Below are 13,974 nucleotides of genomic sequence, written 5' to 3'. Positions count from 1 at the left end.
CTTACGAAGCAAATTAGATTTTATTTTAAAGTAAATCTACAACAGAATATTTTGCCCTTGAAGCACATTTTAAGCGTAATAAATGGTCATAAAAAGTGCCGAACAGCAGCTTGTTTCATGGTTAGCTGTGGGCAGCTCCACATAAAGTCTGATAAATGATCTGCAGCAGATTGCAGAAGCAATCAATCACCCTCACTGCACAGTTGATAACGAATAGATGCAATCATTAATCAATAAGCTCAGCCAGTAACAAAAGTATCACCAGGCCCGCCTTCAAAATCACCACCGGGAGAAAGTGCCGCTCGACAGCCAACCGCATTCCAGTAAGCAGGTGGGAGCAGCAGGCTAGGAACCTGGGTGGGGGGGGGGGGAATTTAACCCCCAAGAATGAGTGGGTTGGGGGCCGGATGGGAAGTTAAAATAATAGAAATTAGCAGCGCGACTGCAACCCGGCTCCAACTTCCAGGTTTCATGGAGGCGGGTCGGAGGCAGGTCATGGGGCGGGCTACCAACCCACTCTCAGGAGGCGGGTTGGTCAGTGAAATCTTTTAAGGAGGCTGCGTGCCTCCATTTTACCAAAAGTTCTATTTTCAACACTTGGAGTCCGGGTTTCCTGGGCCGCAGTATTTCTGGCAGGTAAAAGGAGGAGGGAATGGCCGGATCCATGAGGTGAGTGCAGTAACACCACTGCTTGTGGGCCAGGAGAAGCAGGAGTGCTCTCCCCGGCCCTCCCAAGCTAACCTCCTTACACACCCCGCGATTGGACCCCGTGATGTCTGACTCCTCCTCCCCCCCCTCACCCCGGTGATCTTCAGCAGCTCACCCCCCCCCAACATTATCCGACCCCCACCCCCCTCCGCAATCTCCAGCTACTCACCCCCTAACGATATCCAACTTCCCCCACCCCCCCCCCACAATCTCCAGCTACTCACCCACTAACGATATCCGACTTCCCCCACCCCCCCCCACAATCTCCGGCTACTCACCCACTAACGATATCCGACTTCCCCCACCCCCTGCCGCGATCTCCAGCTGCTCACACCCCCACAACGATATCCGACTTCCCCCACCCCATCCAAACCCCGATCGCTCCTTGATTGCTTTCCCCCCAGACAGGCAGCCCGCCTGTCAATGAAGCTGTCCATCATGGAATCATACAAGGTTACGGCACAGAAGGAGGCCATTCGGCCCATCATGTCTGTGCTGGCCAAAAAAGAGCTATCCATCTGAATCCCAATTTCCAGCACTTGGTCCGTAGCCCTGTAGGTTACGGCACCTTAAGTGCACATCCATGAACTTTTTAAATGAGTTGAGGGTTTCTGCCTCTACCACCCTTTCAGGCAGTGAGTTCCAGACCCCCACCACCCTCTGGGTGAAAAAAATTCTCGTCAGCTCCCCTCTAATCCTTCCACTAATTATTTTAAATCTATGCCCCCTGATCACTGACCCCTCTGCTAAGGGAAATAGGTCCTTCCTATCCAAACTATCTAGGCCCCTCATAATTTTATACACCTCAATTAAATCACCGTTCAGCCTCCTCTGTTCCAAAGAAAACAACCCCAGCCTATCCAATCTTTCCTCTTAGATAAAATTCTCCAGTCCTGGCAACATCCTTGTAAATCTCCTATGTACCCTCTCTAGTGCAATGACATCTTTCCTGTAATGTGGTGACCAGAACTCCACTCTAGCTGTGGCCTAACTAGTGTTTTATATAGCTCTAACATAACCTCCCTGCTCTTATATTCTACACCTCAGCTAATAAACGAAAAAATCCCATATGCCTTTTTAACCACTTTATCTACCTGAACTGCTACCTTCAAGGATCTGTGGACATGCACTCCAAGGTCCCTCTGTTCCTCTACACCTCTCAGTATCCTACCATTTATCGTGTATTCCCTTGCCTTGTTTGCCCTCCCTAAATGCATTACCTCACACTTCTCCGGATTGAACTCCATTTGCCACTTTTCTGCCCACCTCAACAGTCCATTGATATCTTCCTGCTGTCTACAGCTTTCCTCCTCACTATCAACTACATGGCCAATTTTTGTATCATCTGCAAACTTCTTAATCATGCCCCTTACATTTAGGTCTAAATCATTTATAAATACCACAAAAAGCAACGGACCTAGTAGTGAACCCTGTGGAACCCCACTGGAAACAGCTTTCCAGTCACAAAAACATCCGTCGACCATTACCCTTTGCTTCCTGCCACTGAGCCAATTTTGGATTCAACTTGCCACTTTCCCTTGGATCCCATGGGCTTTTACTTTTCTGACCAGTCTGCCATGTAGGGCCTTGTCAAAAGCCTTGCTAAAATCAATGTAGACTACATCAAATGCACTACCCTCATCGATCCTCCTTGTTATCTCCTCAAAAAATTCAATCAAGTTAGTCAGACATGACCTTCCCTTAACAAATCCATGCTGACTGTCCTTGATTAATCTGTGCCTTTCTAAAGGCGGGAAACCTTTTCAAAAATTTTAAAACAGGTCCTACTGTTAAATTCAGTAGGACCTGTGAGAAGCCCTTACTTCCGGGCTGCTCCCCAACCCCACTCGCTTTCCTGCCCCTAGGTAATACCATGGTCCAAGACTCAGGATCCTCTCTCCACAAAACAGGATCTTGTGGGAATTGTAGGTTCAGTTTAGTAGCCGCTGTCCTTAAGATGTAAATATTGTGATGTTCATGAATTGTAGGTTTCAGGGATTTCACAGTATAATATGCTGGTATGGCAGAACACTGCAATACAGCAGGGCCCTCATTGCCAGTGCTGACAAGCACTCAGTGCTGCACCTCATGATTTCGAAGAGGATTTTATTTTGCCCAATTTTAACAGAACTTTGAAAGAGGTTGCAAAACAACAGGGGCCGAGGTTTACTGCTGTGTAGTCGACAGCACAATAAAATTCAACCAGGAAACTAAAATGATCAATCTCCTTATGAACCTTGCTGGCACAATGGAGGGAATGGCCACAGCCTGTCAGCACACATTTGTGATTGCTCACTGCTTTGAGTTTTTCTGCTGCTTAAACACTGTACACACAGCCAAATAAGGTAAGGAAGAGGCTTGTTGTACGAGACTTCAAACCATCTGTTGATAGATTTTTTTAAATTATAACTTTAAACAAAGCATTGGACTTCTAACCCGATGCAAAAGAGAATCAATAAGATATTTTAATCTTTTGAATGGGACATAAAGTTTACAAGCCATTGCCTTTAATGGACGGAAGAGCACAGGCTGGGAATGCACTATTTTATGATATGTGCTCCCATGTGCGTCAAGGAGTGGCACGCTGGGATTTTTAACCTGTAATTTCCAAGGTGCAGGAAAAAGGAACTGGGGAGGGTAAAGTAGTACATTAATAACAGCACTGAACAGTTCAACTGGTTACTAATGGTTTTTCACTATTATTTTTGCAACATTTGAACAGCGTGACAATTGCATTATTATCAAGATCAAAGCTCTTCAAAAAAAAGGTTGTAAATTCGACTGAATTGGCCTTACGTGTAATAAAAGGAGTTATCTGTACACTTATTGGCATCTTTCAGCTACCACTCATTGCACAGTTTTATTCATGAGGACTGGTAGGTGGAGTCAGCCTGGGAGCAGACATTTAAGGGATAATTCCATGTCCACAGCAGGGAATCACACTGGCAGAGAATGTGAGCTACAGATTTAGGCTACAACCTGATTCTCTGAACCATGCTCCCCTTGAGTGTACTTCCCTATCTGGGAGCGTGAGACCAAGGAATCATCCCTTCAGTATGGAAATCCCGTCGTGGGACACTAACATCCCACCATGAATATAGACAGCGGATTATGGGTGGATTTCCCCATTCACGACTCTGCCACAATGTTTGTTATACAGATACTCTGGAGAGTTTAAAATGTGACCTTTATGCAGAGATTGAAATTCTCCAAGAACTCTTTTTGTAAAGAGTGATGAATTCCTCCTGGCATTTTAAAACTAAAACATTTAAAAACTCTTCATTTAAGAATTAAAATTCCACACAACATCCTGCCTTCAGAAGTCATACATCAAAATCCCAGTCAGACATTAAACTGTGTGAAAAGTTCAAATTACTTACGGTCCCATCCTTCACGTGAATTTAAATGCTTTGGGACTTTTTTCTATGTTAAAGGCACTATATAAATGCAAGCTGTTGTTGAATAGTTACAAAATTTTGTGTGTGGGGGGATTTAACCACAAACATGCTTAATTTAGGATATAACATAAAATACTTGATTACATATTTTGAAATATTTGAATTAAATCTATACCAAATCATTATAAATATAATTCCCACTCTCTTCTATTCAAAATTGAAAAAGATTCTGGGCTAGAAATTCCCATGACAGCCTCTTTGGGACAGAACTAGAGCAGAGAGGAACTCCCACCCTGGATGCCCCCCAGGACACTGTTGCATGTCCCGCAATCAGTATTTTGGGTGGGTTACCATGCCATTTCTGGCATAACAGGTGAGTCCGCCTCAGCCTGGCGGTGGGGTATTGATAGGGCAACTTGCCACAGCATAAGTGGGCCAGCTATGCCAGCAAAACATTTTTTGAACTGCTACCGCTTCTAATTTGCCACTTTCTCGGTTGCAGTCAGTCGCCCTGTGATCGATTGCCGTACAGAACCTGACCTTTGAAGTGACAACACTCCCAGCAGCCTCACGTCCTAGCACACTAATTCGCCTTCAGGCAGGCGCACATGGCATTGGAGGCAACCAATGGGAATTCCAGTGGCATCATTTTGCCAGTCTATGCCTCTTTCTGTAACGGCCACGTGGCAGGAGCAGACTCAAGAATCGCCCACTTCCACTTTGGTGGAATTTGGCAAAATAACAAAAAAAACGTACCGGAGATCCAGCGTAACCAGATGCTGACCAAAATTCTGTCTCCATCCACCCAGACATCGCTGCCAGAACATTGCCTGGGTCATGGAATTTCAGCTCTCCTCTCGTTAAGCCACCCGTGCCAGTTACCAAGCGGGCAGGCAACTTACCCATATCTTACCATCTCATGGCACATCAATTACCCACACACATCAGACTGTGCTGGACTGCACACTCTACTGAATCAGGGATATGATAATTTCTAGCAAGTCCATGACATTTTGCAGGATAAGTTTGACAACAGCAATGAAAGTCAAAATGGAACAGATGGAATGAAAAAAGGATTAGGTTCAAAGACATTGGGAGTGTTTATCTCAAGCCAGGTGGCTGAAATAACTTTGGTTTTACCTCATTAAATGAAGCCCCATTAAGGGGAAGGAAAGACAAGCACTTTCCTTGCACTTCCAAGTACAGCTGGCGGATTTATTCAACATGTTCACTGCCAACAATTTTTTATTAAGCCCCACAGAAGCTAAACCCCGCTGGTAGTGCCTTGCTCTGTTGCACAGTGTGGCCCAGATAGGAAAAACTGTGCTGAAAGAATTATTAGCACCTGTTAATGAACTAACTGCTTTTGCTAGTATTTTATGCATAAACCCACAAAGGTCACATGAATCGCTTCTGCTGGGAAAGAGGGAACTGTTCAGTATATACCACCTATTAGAAACGGGGTTTGTAGCAGTTAGTATACTGTCCCAGTGACGCTCCTTTTCAGATCTCATTTTGTTTCTATCTGCAATGACAAATGTCAACCTCATCTCTTCATCCTCAGACAGCATGCAGCCCTTAAATACCTCACTATTTCATTGATCAATTTAGTATCTTAAGAGAACAACCAATCCTTAACCCCTTCGTGGTGGAGATTCTTTTGAAGCCTTTAGTGTTTTGGTCTCAACATTTTCAGAAGATGCACTAGATAATAGAAATTTTCTACACAAACCAGCAATGGAGCAGGATGGATTATATCTGTCATTTCATTAATGTAATTAAAGGCTTCTTTGCTCTGTTTAGTGCAGGACTTTTAGCAGAATTCCTAATTAACACCAGAAACATTGTCAGCAATTTTGATAAATCTGCAAGTCGAATGCATTCTGCAGCAACCCGTTGGGAGCAAGCAGGAAAATCTAAACAGCAAACAAGAAATAAAAAACATGAGGGGGAGCATTTCATTCTCCAGAAAGGAGAGGTTCAATATGCAAAAGGATCATTCTAGCAGAAAGGTATAAGTGAAGATTTTTTTTTAAATCCCAATGTTTGTTAGCAATAAGAGTTTATTTAATTCCTGCTTAATTAAAACGTAGAAATTAAAAATTATTTAATGAGGTAAAAGGTAAATACATTGCCTGAGCTGAGTTAGTTAGACCCAATGTGACAATGTTCTCACAGACCCGTGTCTCCCCAGTGCTAACACTTAGCATTGGGGAAATGACACACTTTTCTGGCACACTTACCTTTAAGCATCACTCTTCCAGTGGGTGCCCCTGAAGGACTCGGAAGCGCACTCCTTGCCCCAGAGGATACGGTTGCTTCTAGCAGAGCGCCAGCAACGTAGTCAGAAACAGCAGTCCTGTGCAGGGTGGCACGGAGCTCAGGCACAGCATCATGGGCACATAGTTTAATGCAAGTCCCACCTCCAGAGCTTCTGTAGATGACTGCCGAAGCCAAGATCTTTCTCGAACGATGCAGAAGGTAATCGAGTGATTCTGCTGTTCCCACTCCTCTCAGTGCATTATGAATCTGCAAAAAATTGCATCAACAGATCATTGCAGAATGTTAATGAAAATATTGATTGTTAAATCAAATTGAAGACACTGAAAAACTAACACCATAACCTACAGCTTACAAAAAATAAAAGGTATAAAGCGCCCTGAATGAAAGTACCCGACTGAGATCCAGAAGTGACCAGCTTATAGATCCTCACGAGAAGTGTAGCCTATATTTTTCTGTTACACTCCTTGACAATTACATGTCAGCAATAATGTACTATCCTTTCAACTATATAACACTCTCTTTGCTGTGTCTGTGGTTCAGTCAGAGCTTCCTGTAACTCAGGTTTTAGAGTCTTGGAACATTAGGTGCAAAATGCAATGACGCTAACACTGGAGTACAGGGTAGACTCCACAGTAGAAATGTGCAGTCACTAACACTGGAGTACAGGAGAGTCTCCACAGTAGAAATGCACTGACACTAACACTGGAATACAGGAGAGTCTCCATAGTAGTAATGCACTGACACGAACACTGGAATACAGGAGAGTCTCCACAGTAAAAATGCACTGACACTAACACTGGAGTACAGGAGAGTCTCCACAGTAGAAATGCACTGACACTAACAATGGAATACAGGAGAGTCTCCACAGTAGAAATGCACTGACACTAACAATGGAGTACAGGAGAGTCTCCACAGTAGAAATGCACTGATGCTAACACTGGAATACAGGAGAGTCTCCATAGTAGAAATGCACTGATGCTAACACTGGAATACAGGAGAGTCTCCACAGTAGAAATGCACTGATGCTAACGCTGGAGTACAGGAGAGTCTCCACAGTAGAAATGCACTGACACTAACAATAGAGTACAGGAGAGTCTCCACAGTAGAAATGCACTGACACTAACACTGGAGTACAGGAGAGTCTCCACAGTAGAAATGCACTGACACCAACAATAGAGTACAGGAGAGTCTCCACAGTAGAAATGCACTGATGCTAACAATGGAGTACAGCAGAGTCTCCACAGTAAAAATGCACTGACACTAACACTGGAGTACAGGAGAGTCTCCACAGTAGAAATGCACTGACACTAACACTGGAATACAGGAGAGTCTCCACAGTAGAAATTTGCAGTCACTAACACTGGAATACAGGAGAGTCTCCACAGTAGATATGCTTCGAAGTAGATCTCCATTTATCAGTTTTCACAAAGTGCTGAAGGGTTACTCTCCCTCTCCAGTGCAGTGACCCAGACTCTTAGGATTTGTCAATGAGATTCCTAATTAATTGGGTCAAGATTGAACAATCCAAACCCTTGTCTTTTTATTTTCTCTGTGCAGCTCTGTGTGGTAACATTTTTGTATCATGTCCAAAGATTAAAAGCAAAAATCTTAGTAATTTGTTTATACAAAATATTTTTTTTCAAAAGTGCCAAATAATACATTTGGTCTAAATAAAGTGATTTATAACCATTTGAGTTAGACGTCTGGCTAACAGATAAGGAAAGGGATTGCTAAGATAGGGCACAGCTCTTGCTAAAGCAAGTGTACATGTGACTTGAATGTATAAATTAGCCGTCAACGTAACAATGAGTGGAGGGCTCTGAAAGAATTTTTGGTTTATTGTTAAAATTATCTATTTCAAAATTTTTGGAAATCTGGAAGCAACTCCTGTGCAAAATAACATGGTCATCAGCAGGTTTGACCCATTACTGAAGGAAAATGATAAACCGTTTTAGGCACATCTGAGTTGTGCTGTTGGGAAATTGAGTCCACAAGTCTTTGGTTTCCTTTCCATATGTTGTACAACAATTGCACCTAAATTCCACATGATCACAATCAGATTGGACTAGTTTGATCAATTATGAAACCACATCACATATAGTCCATATGTTGTACATCCCTATTTTTATGAACTACTCATCATTAGATTATTTCAATCGGAGTGACTAGGTGGTAAAATGGGTTAGCACACTATGCTAGGAGGGGTGGCAGAACAGAGTACAGCCCTGTCCTTTCACTTCTGGGAATGGTTTGAATCTAGCCTGGACTGATGGAACAAAAGTCTCCTCTGTTCCAGATGTGCAGATCCCAAATAGAATGAATTTAGGAAGTTTCGACTTGCAAATTAGCCATATCTTTCAAGCCATCTCATGTATTGGAAATCCTAGTTGGGAGGAAGCGTCACTTTACCGGCTGCAATTAGGGCAGAGCAAAACGAGATTCACTCTGCATCCAAACTGCGCTACACCTAAAGCTGACACTCGCCACAAAACTAGAAAGATGATCCATTTCCCAACACGCACAACTCACATCTTGATCAGTACAAAAAAAACCTCTAAAATTAAACAAAAAAAATTGCTTCACGTGAACTGGGCAGACTGTCTTTAACTTGCTCCAAGTATTAAAAACCTCAAACAATCGCACCCAGGGAAGTGTTCGGTACCACCTGTCTGATGTATTGTTGACAGCTGTTAACTAATAATGACTCTCAGTCCATTCTCATTTAGAGCTGCACTCATGTTGGGGAAGAAAATGCCATTCACTCCCACAAAATCTGCCCTCATCTGAATCCCAGACTGAGCTAACAGCATTCCATAACGAGACCAGCAATGACTCACCCAACATAAAACCAAAGGCCAATTCTGAAAATCCTAGCAACATTTCCTTTATGTACAGAGCAATTAGATTGTATTAAATTAGCAAGCTGCCTTAATTGAGTTGAGGTCAATAAAATCATTAACACTGAGATCATACCACCAACCCACTGCCAATTACATATATACATTTAATTTCAATTTATAATTAACCAGAGTAGGAGAACTGAATACTGCAATAAACTAAAAATAAGACTTAGGACACTGCTCTTCACCTCTAGGTTCAAATCCAGCCCAGACTGATGGGATGTAACATCTCTCTGTTTCCTGTAAGGATCCCATGTGCGTGATTGTCTCAAACCAGTTCCCAATGGTTACAGGCCCGAAGTAGAAAATTGCTCCTACTTTAGCATCAACTGCCATTATACTGGCAAACTAATTCAGAGATGTCACAGTTTGGCTATTGAGAAAATGGAAAATATTACAATACATGCATCAGGGGTGCTCTTCTGAGTTTGAGGCTGTGGTACATTGTTGGGGCCGAATAGAGTGAACTATATTCACCCTTTGCCCGACCAGGGATACTGGGAAGCTGAAATGGAAAAGATTCCCATTTCCCAGTACCAGGAGGTCTGGCTTTGGAGTGACCATGTGGGTGGGCCGAGCAGGCTGCATGTGAACCCTCTTGGTCACATGAACATGGATTCACCCAATACATGTACATAAATTGGGTGAACGTCAGTAGAGAGATGGGTGGAGATCCTATATGTCACATCCTTGCCAACTCTGTACATTGCGCATCTTTCTGGTGGCAGGGAAAACAATGGCAAGAAACACCTGAAATGGATGAGAGCTTCATTAAAATATTTAAATTAGGTGAGGAATATCCTGCACACAATTTCCCAACATTCATGTGTGGGAAACTTTCAATGATAGTTATGCCCAGGTTTAATGGCACTCAATCTTTCTAGGAGCATACGGAGTTCATTTAAAGGGCACAGTCATATTGTTTTAAATATTTTCAGGCTAGTTCACCCTGACTTTCTGGAGTTTTTTTTTCTGCTGCCAGTTAGGATTTGAGGAACCCTAATGGTAACTGCTCTGCTGCTTTATTTTTCTCCACAGCTCCACTACATGCTGGTCTTCCAGCTGAAGGAGCTGTCCACAACCGAGTGTTGGCGGCTGGCATGCTCCAAGGTCCAGGAGTACATGCTGTAGGACACACTGAGGCGAGGTGCGACCTATGCAAAGGCTCTATGGGGAAAGGCCGCCGTGTAAGGCCACCCCACCTTGTATTGTACACTATGAACTGTACATACAATGTATGGTGCGTAACTGTGTTGATTGTACCGGGACCGTTGAATGGTACTGTATGTACTGTTACAAATTGTATGACCTGTATTGTATTGTTTGAAGCATGACTTGAATTGCATTATATGTACCTTTACAAATTTTATGAATAAAGTATATTTTGAAATTTTTGAAAATCCACTGCTGTCACCAATGGGAATCCCCCATCTAAGCTTTCTGGAGAAAGATGTGAAAGAGCAGTGGAGGTCAGGTTGCACCAGTGACGTTCCATACATGCCGCCAGTACCCTCACATCCACATCTACATCTACAAAAGTTGACGCACCTCCTTTTGGCAGAGGACTAGTTCATGCTGAGGCTCCAATTTCAAAGACAACAGTCCTGTTGGCATAATCATAGAATCATAGAAAATTTACGGCACAGAAGGAGGTCATTCGGCCCATCATGTCCGTGCCGGCCAAAATGAGCCACCCAGCCTAATCCCACTTTCCAGCACTTGGTCCGTGGCCCTGTAGGTTATGGCACTTCCAGGTACTTTTTAAATGAGTTGAGGGTTTCTGTCTCTACCACCCTTTCAGGCTGTGAGTTCCAGACCCCCACCATCACTTGGGTGAAATTTTTTTTCCTCAGCTCCCCTCTAATCCCTCTACCAATCACTTTAAATCTATGCCCCCTGGTTATTGACCTCTCTGCTAAGGGAAATAGGTCCTTCCTATCCACTCTATCTAGGCCCCTCATAATTTTGTTCACCTCAATTAAATCACCCCTCAGCCTCCTCTGTTCCAAAGAGAACAACCCCAGCCTATCCAATCTTTCCTCATAGCTAAAATTCTCCTGTCCTGGCAGCACCATTGTAAATCTCCTCTGTACCCTCTCGAGTGCAATTACATCCTTCCTGCAATGTGGTGACCAGAACTGTACGCAGTACTCAAGCTGTGGCCTAACCAGTGTTTTATAAAGATCTAGCATAACCTCACTGGATTATAATCTAAGCCTCGGCTAACAAAGAAAAGTATTCCGTATGCCTTCTTAACCACCTTATCTACTATCCTGCTACCTTCAGGGATCTGTGGCCATGCACTCCAAGGTCCCTCACTTCCTCTACACCTCTCAGTATCCTCCCATTTATTGTGTACTCCCTTGTTTTGTTTGCCCTCCCCAAATGCATTAACTCACATTTCTCCGGATTGAATTCCATTTGCCACTTTTCTGTCCGCCTGAACAGTCCATTGATATCTTCCTGCAGTCTACAGCTTTCTTCCTCACTATCAACCACAGGACCAATTTTTCTATCATCTGCAAACTCCTTAATCATGCCCCCTACGTTTAATTCTAAATCATTAATATATATCACAAAAAGCAAGGGACCTAGTACTGAGCCCTGCAGAACCCCACTGGAAACAGCCCCGTGCTGACTCTCTCTCTCTCTCTCTCTGACTATTCCCGTGCTGACTCTCTCTCTCTCTCTCTCTCTCTCTCTGACTATTCCCGTGCTGATTCTCTCTCTCTCTCTCTCTCTGACTATTCCCGTGCTGACTCTCTCTCTCTCTCTCTCTGACTATTCCCATGGTAATTCTCTCTCTCTCTCTCTGACTATTCCCATGGTAATTCTCTCTCTCTCTCTCTCTCTGACTATTCCCGTGCTGATTCTCTCTCTCTCTCTCTCTCTGACTATTCCCGTGCTGAATCTCTCTCTTCTCTGACTATTCCCGTGCTGATTCTCTCTCTCTGACTATTCCCGTGCTGAATCTCTCTCTTCTCTGACTATTCCCGTGCTGATTCTCTCTCTCTCTCTCTCTGACTATTCCCGTGCTGAATCTCTCTCTTCTCTGACTATTCCCGTGCTGATTCTCTCTCTCTCTCTCTCTCTGACTATTCCCGTGCTGATTCTCTCTCTCTGACTATTCCCGTGCTGACTCTCTCTCTCTCTCTGACTATTCCCGTGCTGAATCTCTCTCTTCTCTGACTATTCCTGTGGTAATTCTCTCTCTCTCTCTGACTATTCCCGTGCTGATTCTCTCTCTCTGACTATTCCCGTGCTGACTCTCTGTCTCTGTCTCTCTCTCTCTCTCTCTCTCTCTGACTATTCCTGTGCTGACTCTCTCTCTCTCTCTCTCTCTGACTTTTCTCATGCTGACTCTCTCTCTCTCTTTCTCTCTCTCTCCCTGACTAGCCTTTGTCTTTCCAAGTGGTGACCAATTTCACCCTCTGTGATGATACATATGTAAATGTGTCCGCACCCATGAGGACGGCCTCAACCGGGATCTTGGGTTCATGTCACGCTACACGTAACCCCACCAGCGAATAAAAGTTATCTGTTTTTAATACAACGGGTCATTCTCTGTCTTTCTCTTCCTTTCGGATGTTTCTCCCTCTCTCTCTCTGTCTTGTGTTCTGGCCGTTTGTATATTTGGTGGTCCTGTAGGTAACACCTCTCTGTCTGAACACTTTGATTGCCTTGACAACGGGCAGTTGGAAAGATTATCTGTAATCACCAGGTATTGTTCTCTGAATATAAATGCGAAACGTTCAAGGATTCCCACATTCACCTGACGAAGGAGAAAGCCTCCGAAAGCTTGTGATTTTCAAATAAAATTGTTGGACTATAACCTGGTGTTGTACGATTCTCTACATTTGTTCAAAGCCATTGTGGTTTTGAGCTGTGAGCTATTCTGACATGCTTCGCTGTGGTGTTTTCCTGTTGTGGGTCCTGCATTAATGACACAAGGTCCTGATTCTGGTTGAGTGTTAGGTCCTTGCTGATCATTACCGACGGTGCTACATTTAATAGTTCAAACTATTTCCAGTAAGAATCTTCCGCACAATGTCGTGAGAGGCAGGTCAGATGGTCATCAATGAAGGTGAAATCCCTGCAATATCATAACCTACTCGAATCACAGAATCATAAATATTATATGTGAAGGCCTGACTGACTGTACTGCTGGATGGTTCTTCAGAAGTACCCCAGTCACAGGTTGCCATTCTTTCAGAGGTGCTAAATGAAAGAAGGAATGCCATGGTGATCAAAAGTTGGCATAGCCACTGGCCTTGGCTCCATCAACCTCCCTGGCTGCCACCTCAGGCCGGATCAGGAGGTATGGATCATTGATTAACTGCCTGACCCCGAGTTCTCCTTCCATTCTCCCATGCATTCCATCACCAAAACCTATTTCGTCCCCATCTGCAACACTGCCCGCCTCTGCCCCCGCCCCCGCCCCTACCCATTCCCATCCCCTGCCAAATCCCTAGTCCGTGCCTTCATCACCTCAAGGATCAATTTCTCTAATGCCCTTCTAGCTGGCCTCCGTGCCCCACCACCCCCCCACCCCGTACAGGCCTCTACTCATTTAAAACACCGTAACCCACATCCCCACCCACACAAGATCTCATATTCCCATCACCTCAGTCCTCTCCGAGTTCCACTGGTTCTCCGTCCCCGCCGCATTGACTTCTAAATTCTTG

At 44.0% G+C, this 13,974-nt stretch overlaps 1 protein-coding gene across 2 annotated transcripts in view; it reads right to left on the bottom strand.

The window, feature by feature from the left end:
- plce1 (phospholipase C, epsilon 1) overlaps window positions 1-13,974 on the bottom strand; it is a 371,927-nt gene that overhangs the window by 171,365 nt on the left and 186,588 nt on the right. For both annotated transcript variants that reach the window (XM_068002466.1, XM_068002467.1), the window contains exon 4: window positions 6,350-6,635. In XM_068002466.1, the coding sequence (XP_067858567.1) occupies window positions 6,350-6,635 (286 nt within the window). The remainder of the gene's footprint in view (window positions 1-6,349; window positions 6,636-13,974) is intronic.

This window comes from Heptranchias perlo, chromosome 21, assembly GCF_035084215.1.
Source record: "Heptranchias perlo isolate sHepPer1 chromosome 21, sHepPer1.hap1, whole genome shotgun sequence".
NCBI classification, from domain to species: Eukaryota; Metazoa; Chordata; class Chondrichthyes; order Hexanchiformes; family Hexanchidae; genus Heptranchias; species Heptranchias perlo.
This window is presented reverse-complemented; position numbering and strand designations above follow the sequence as displayed.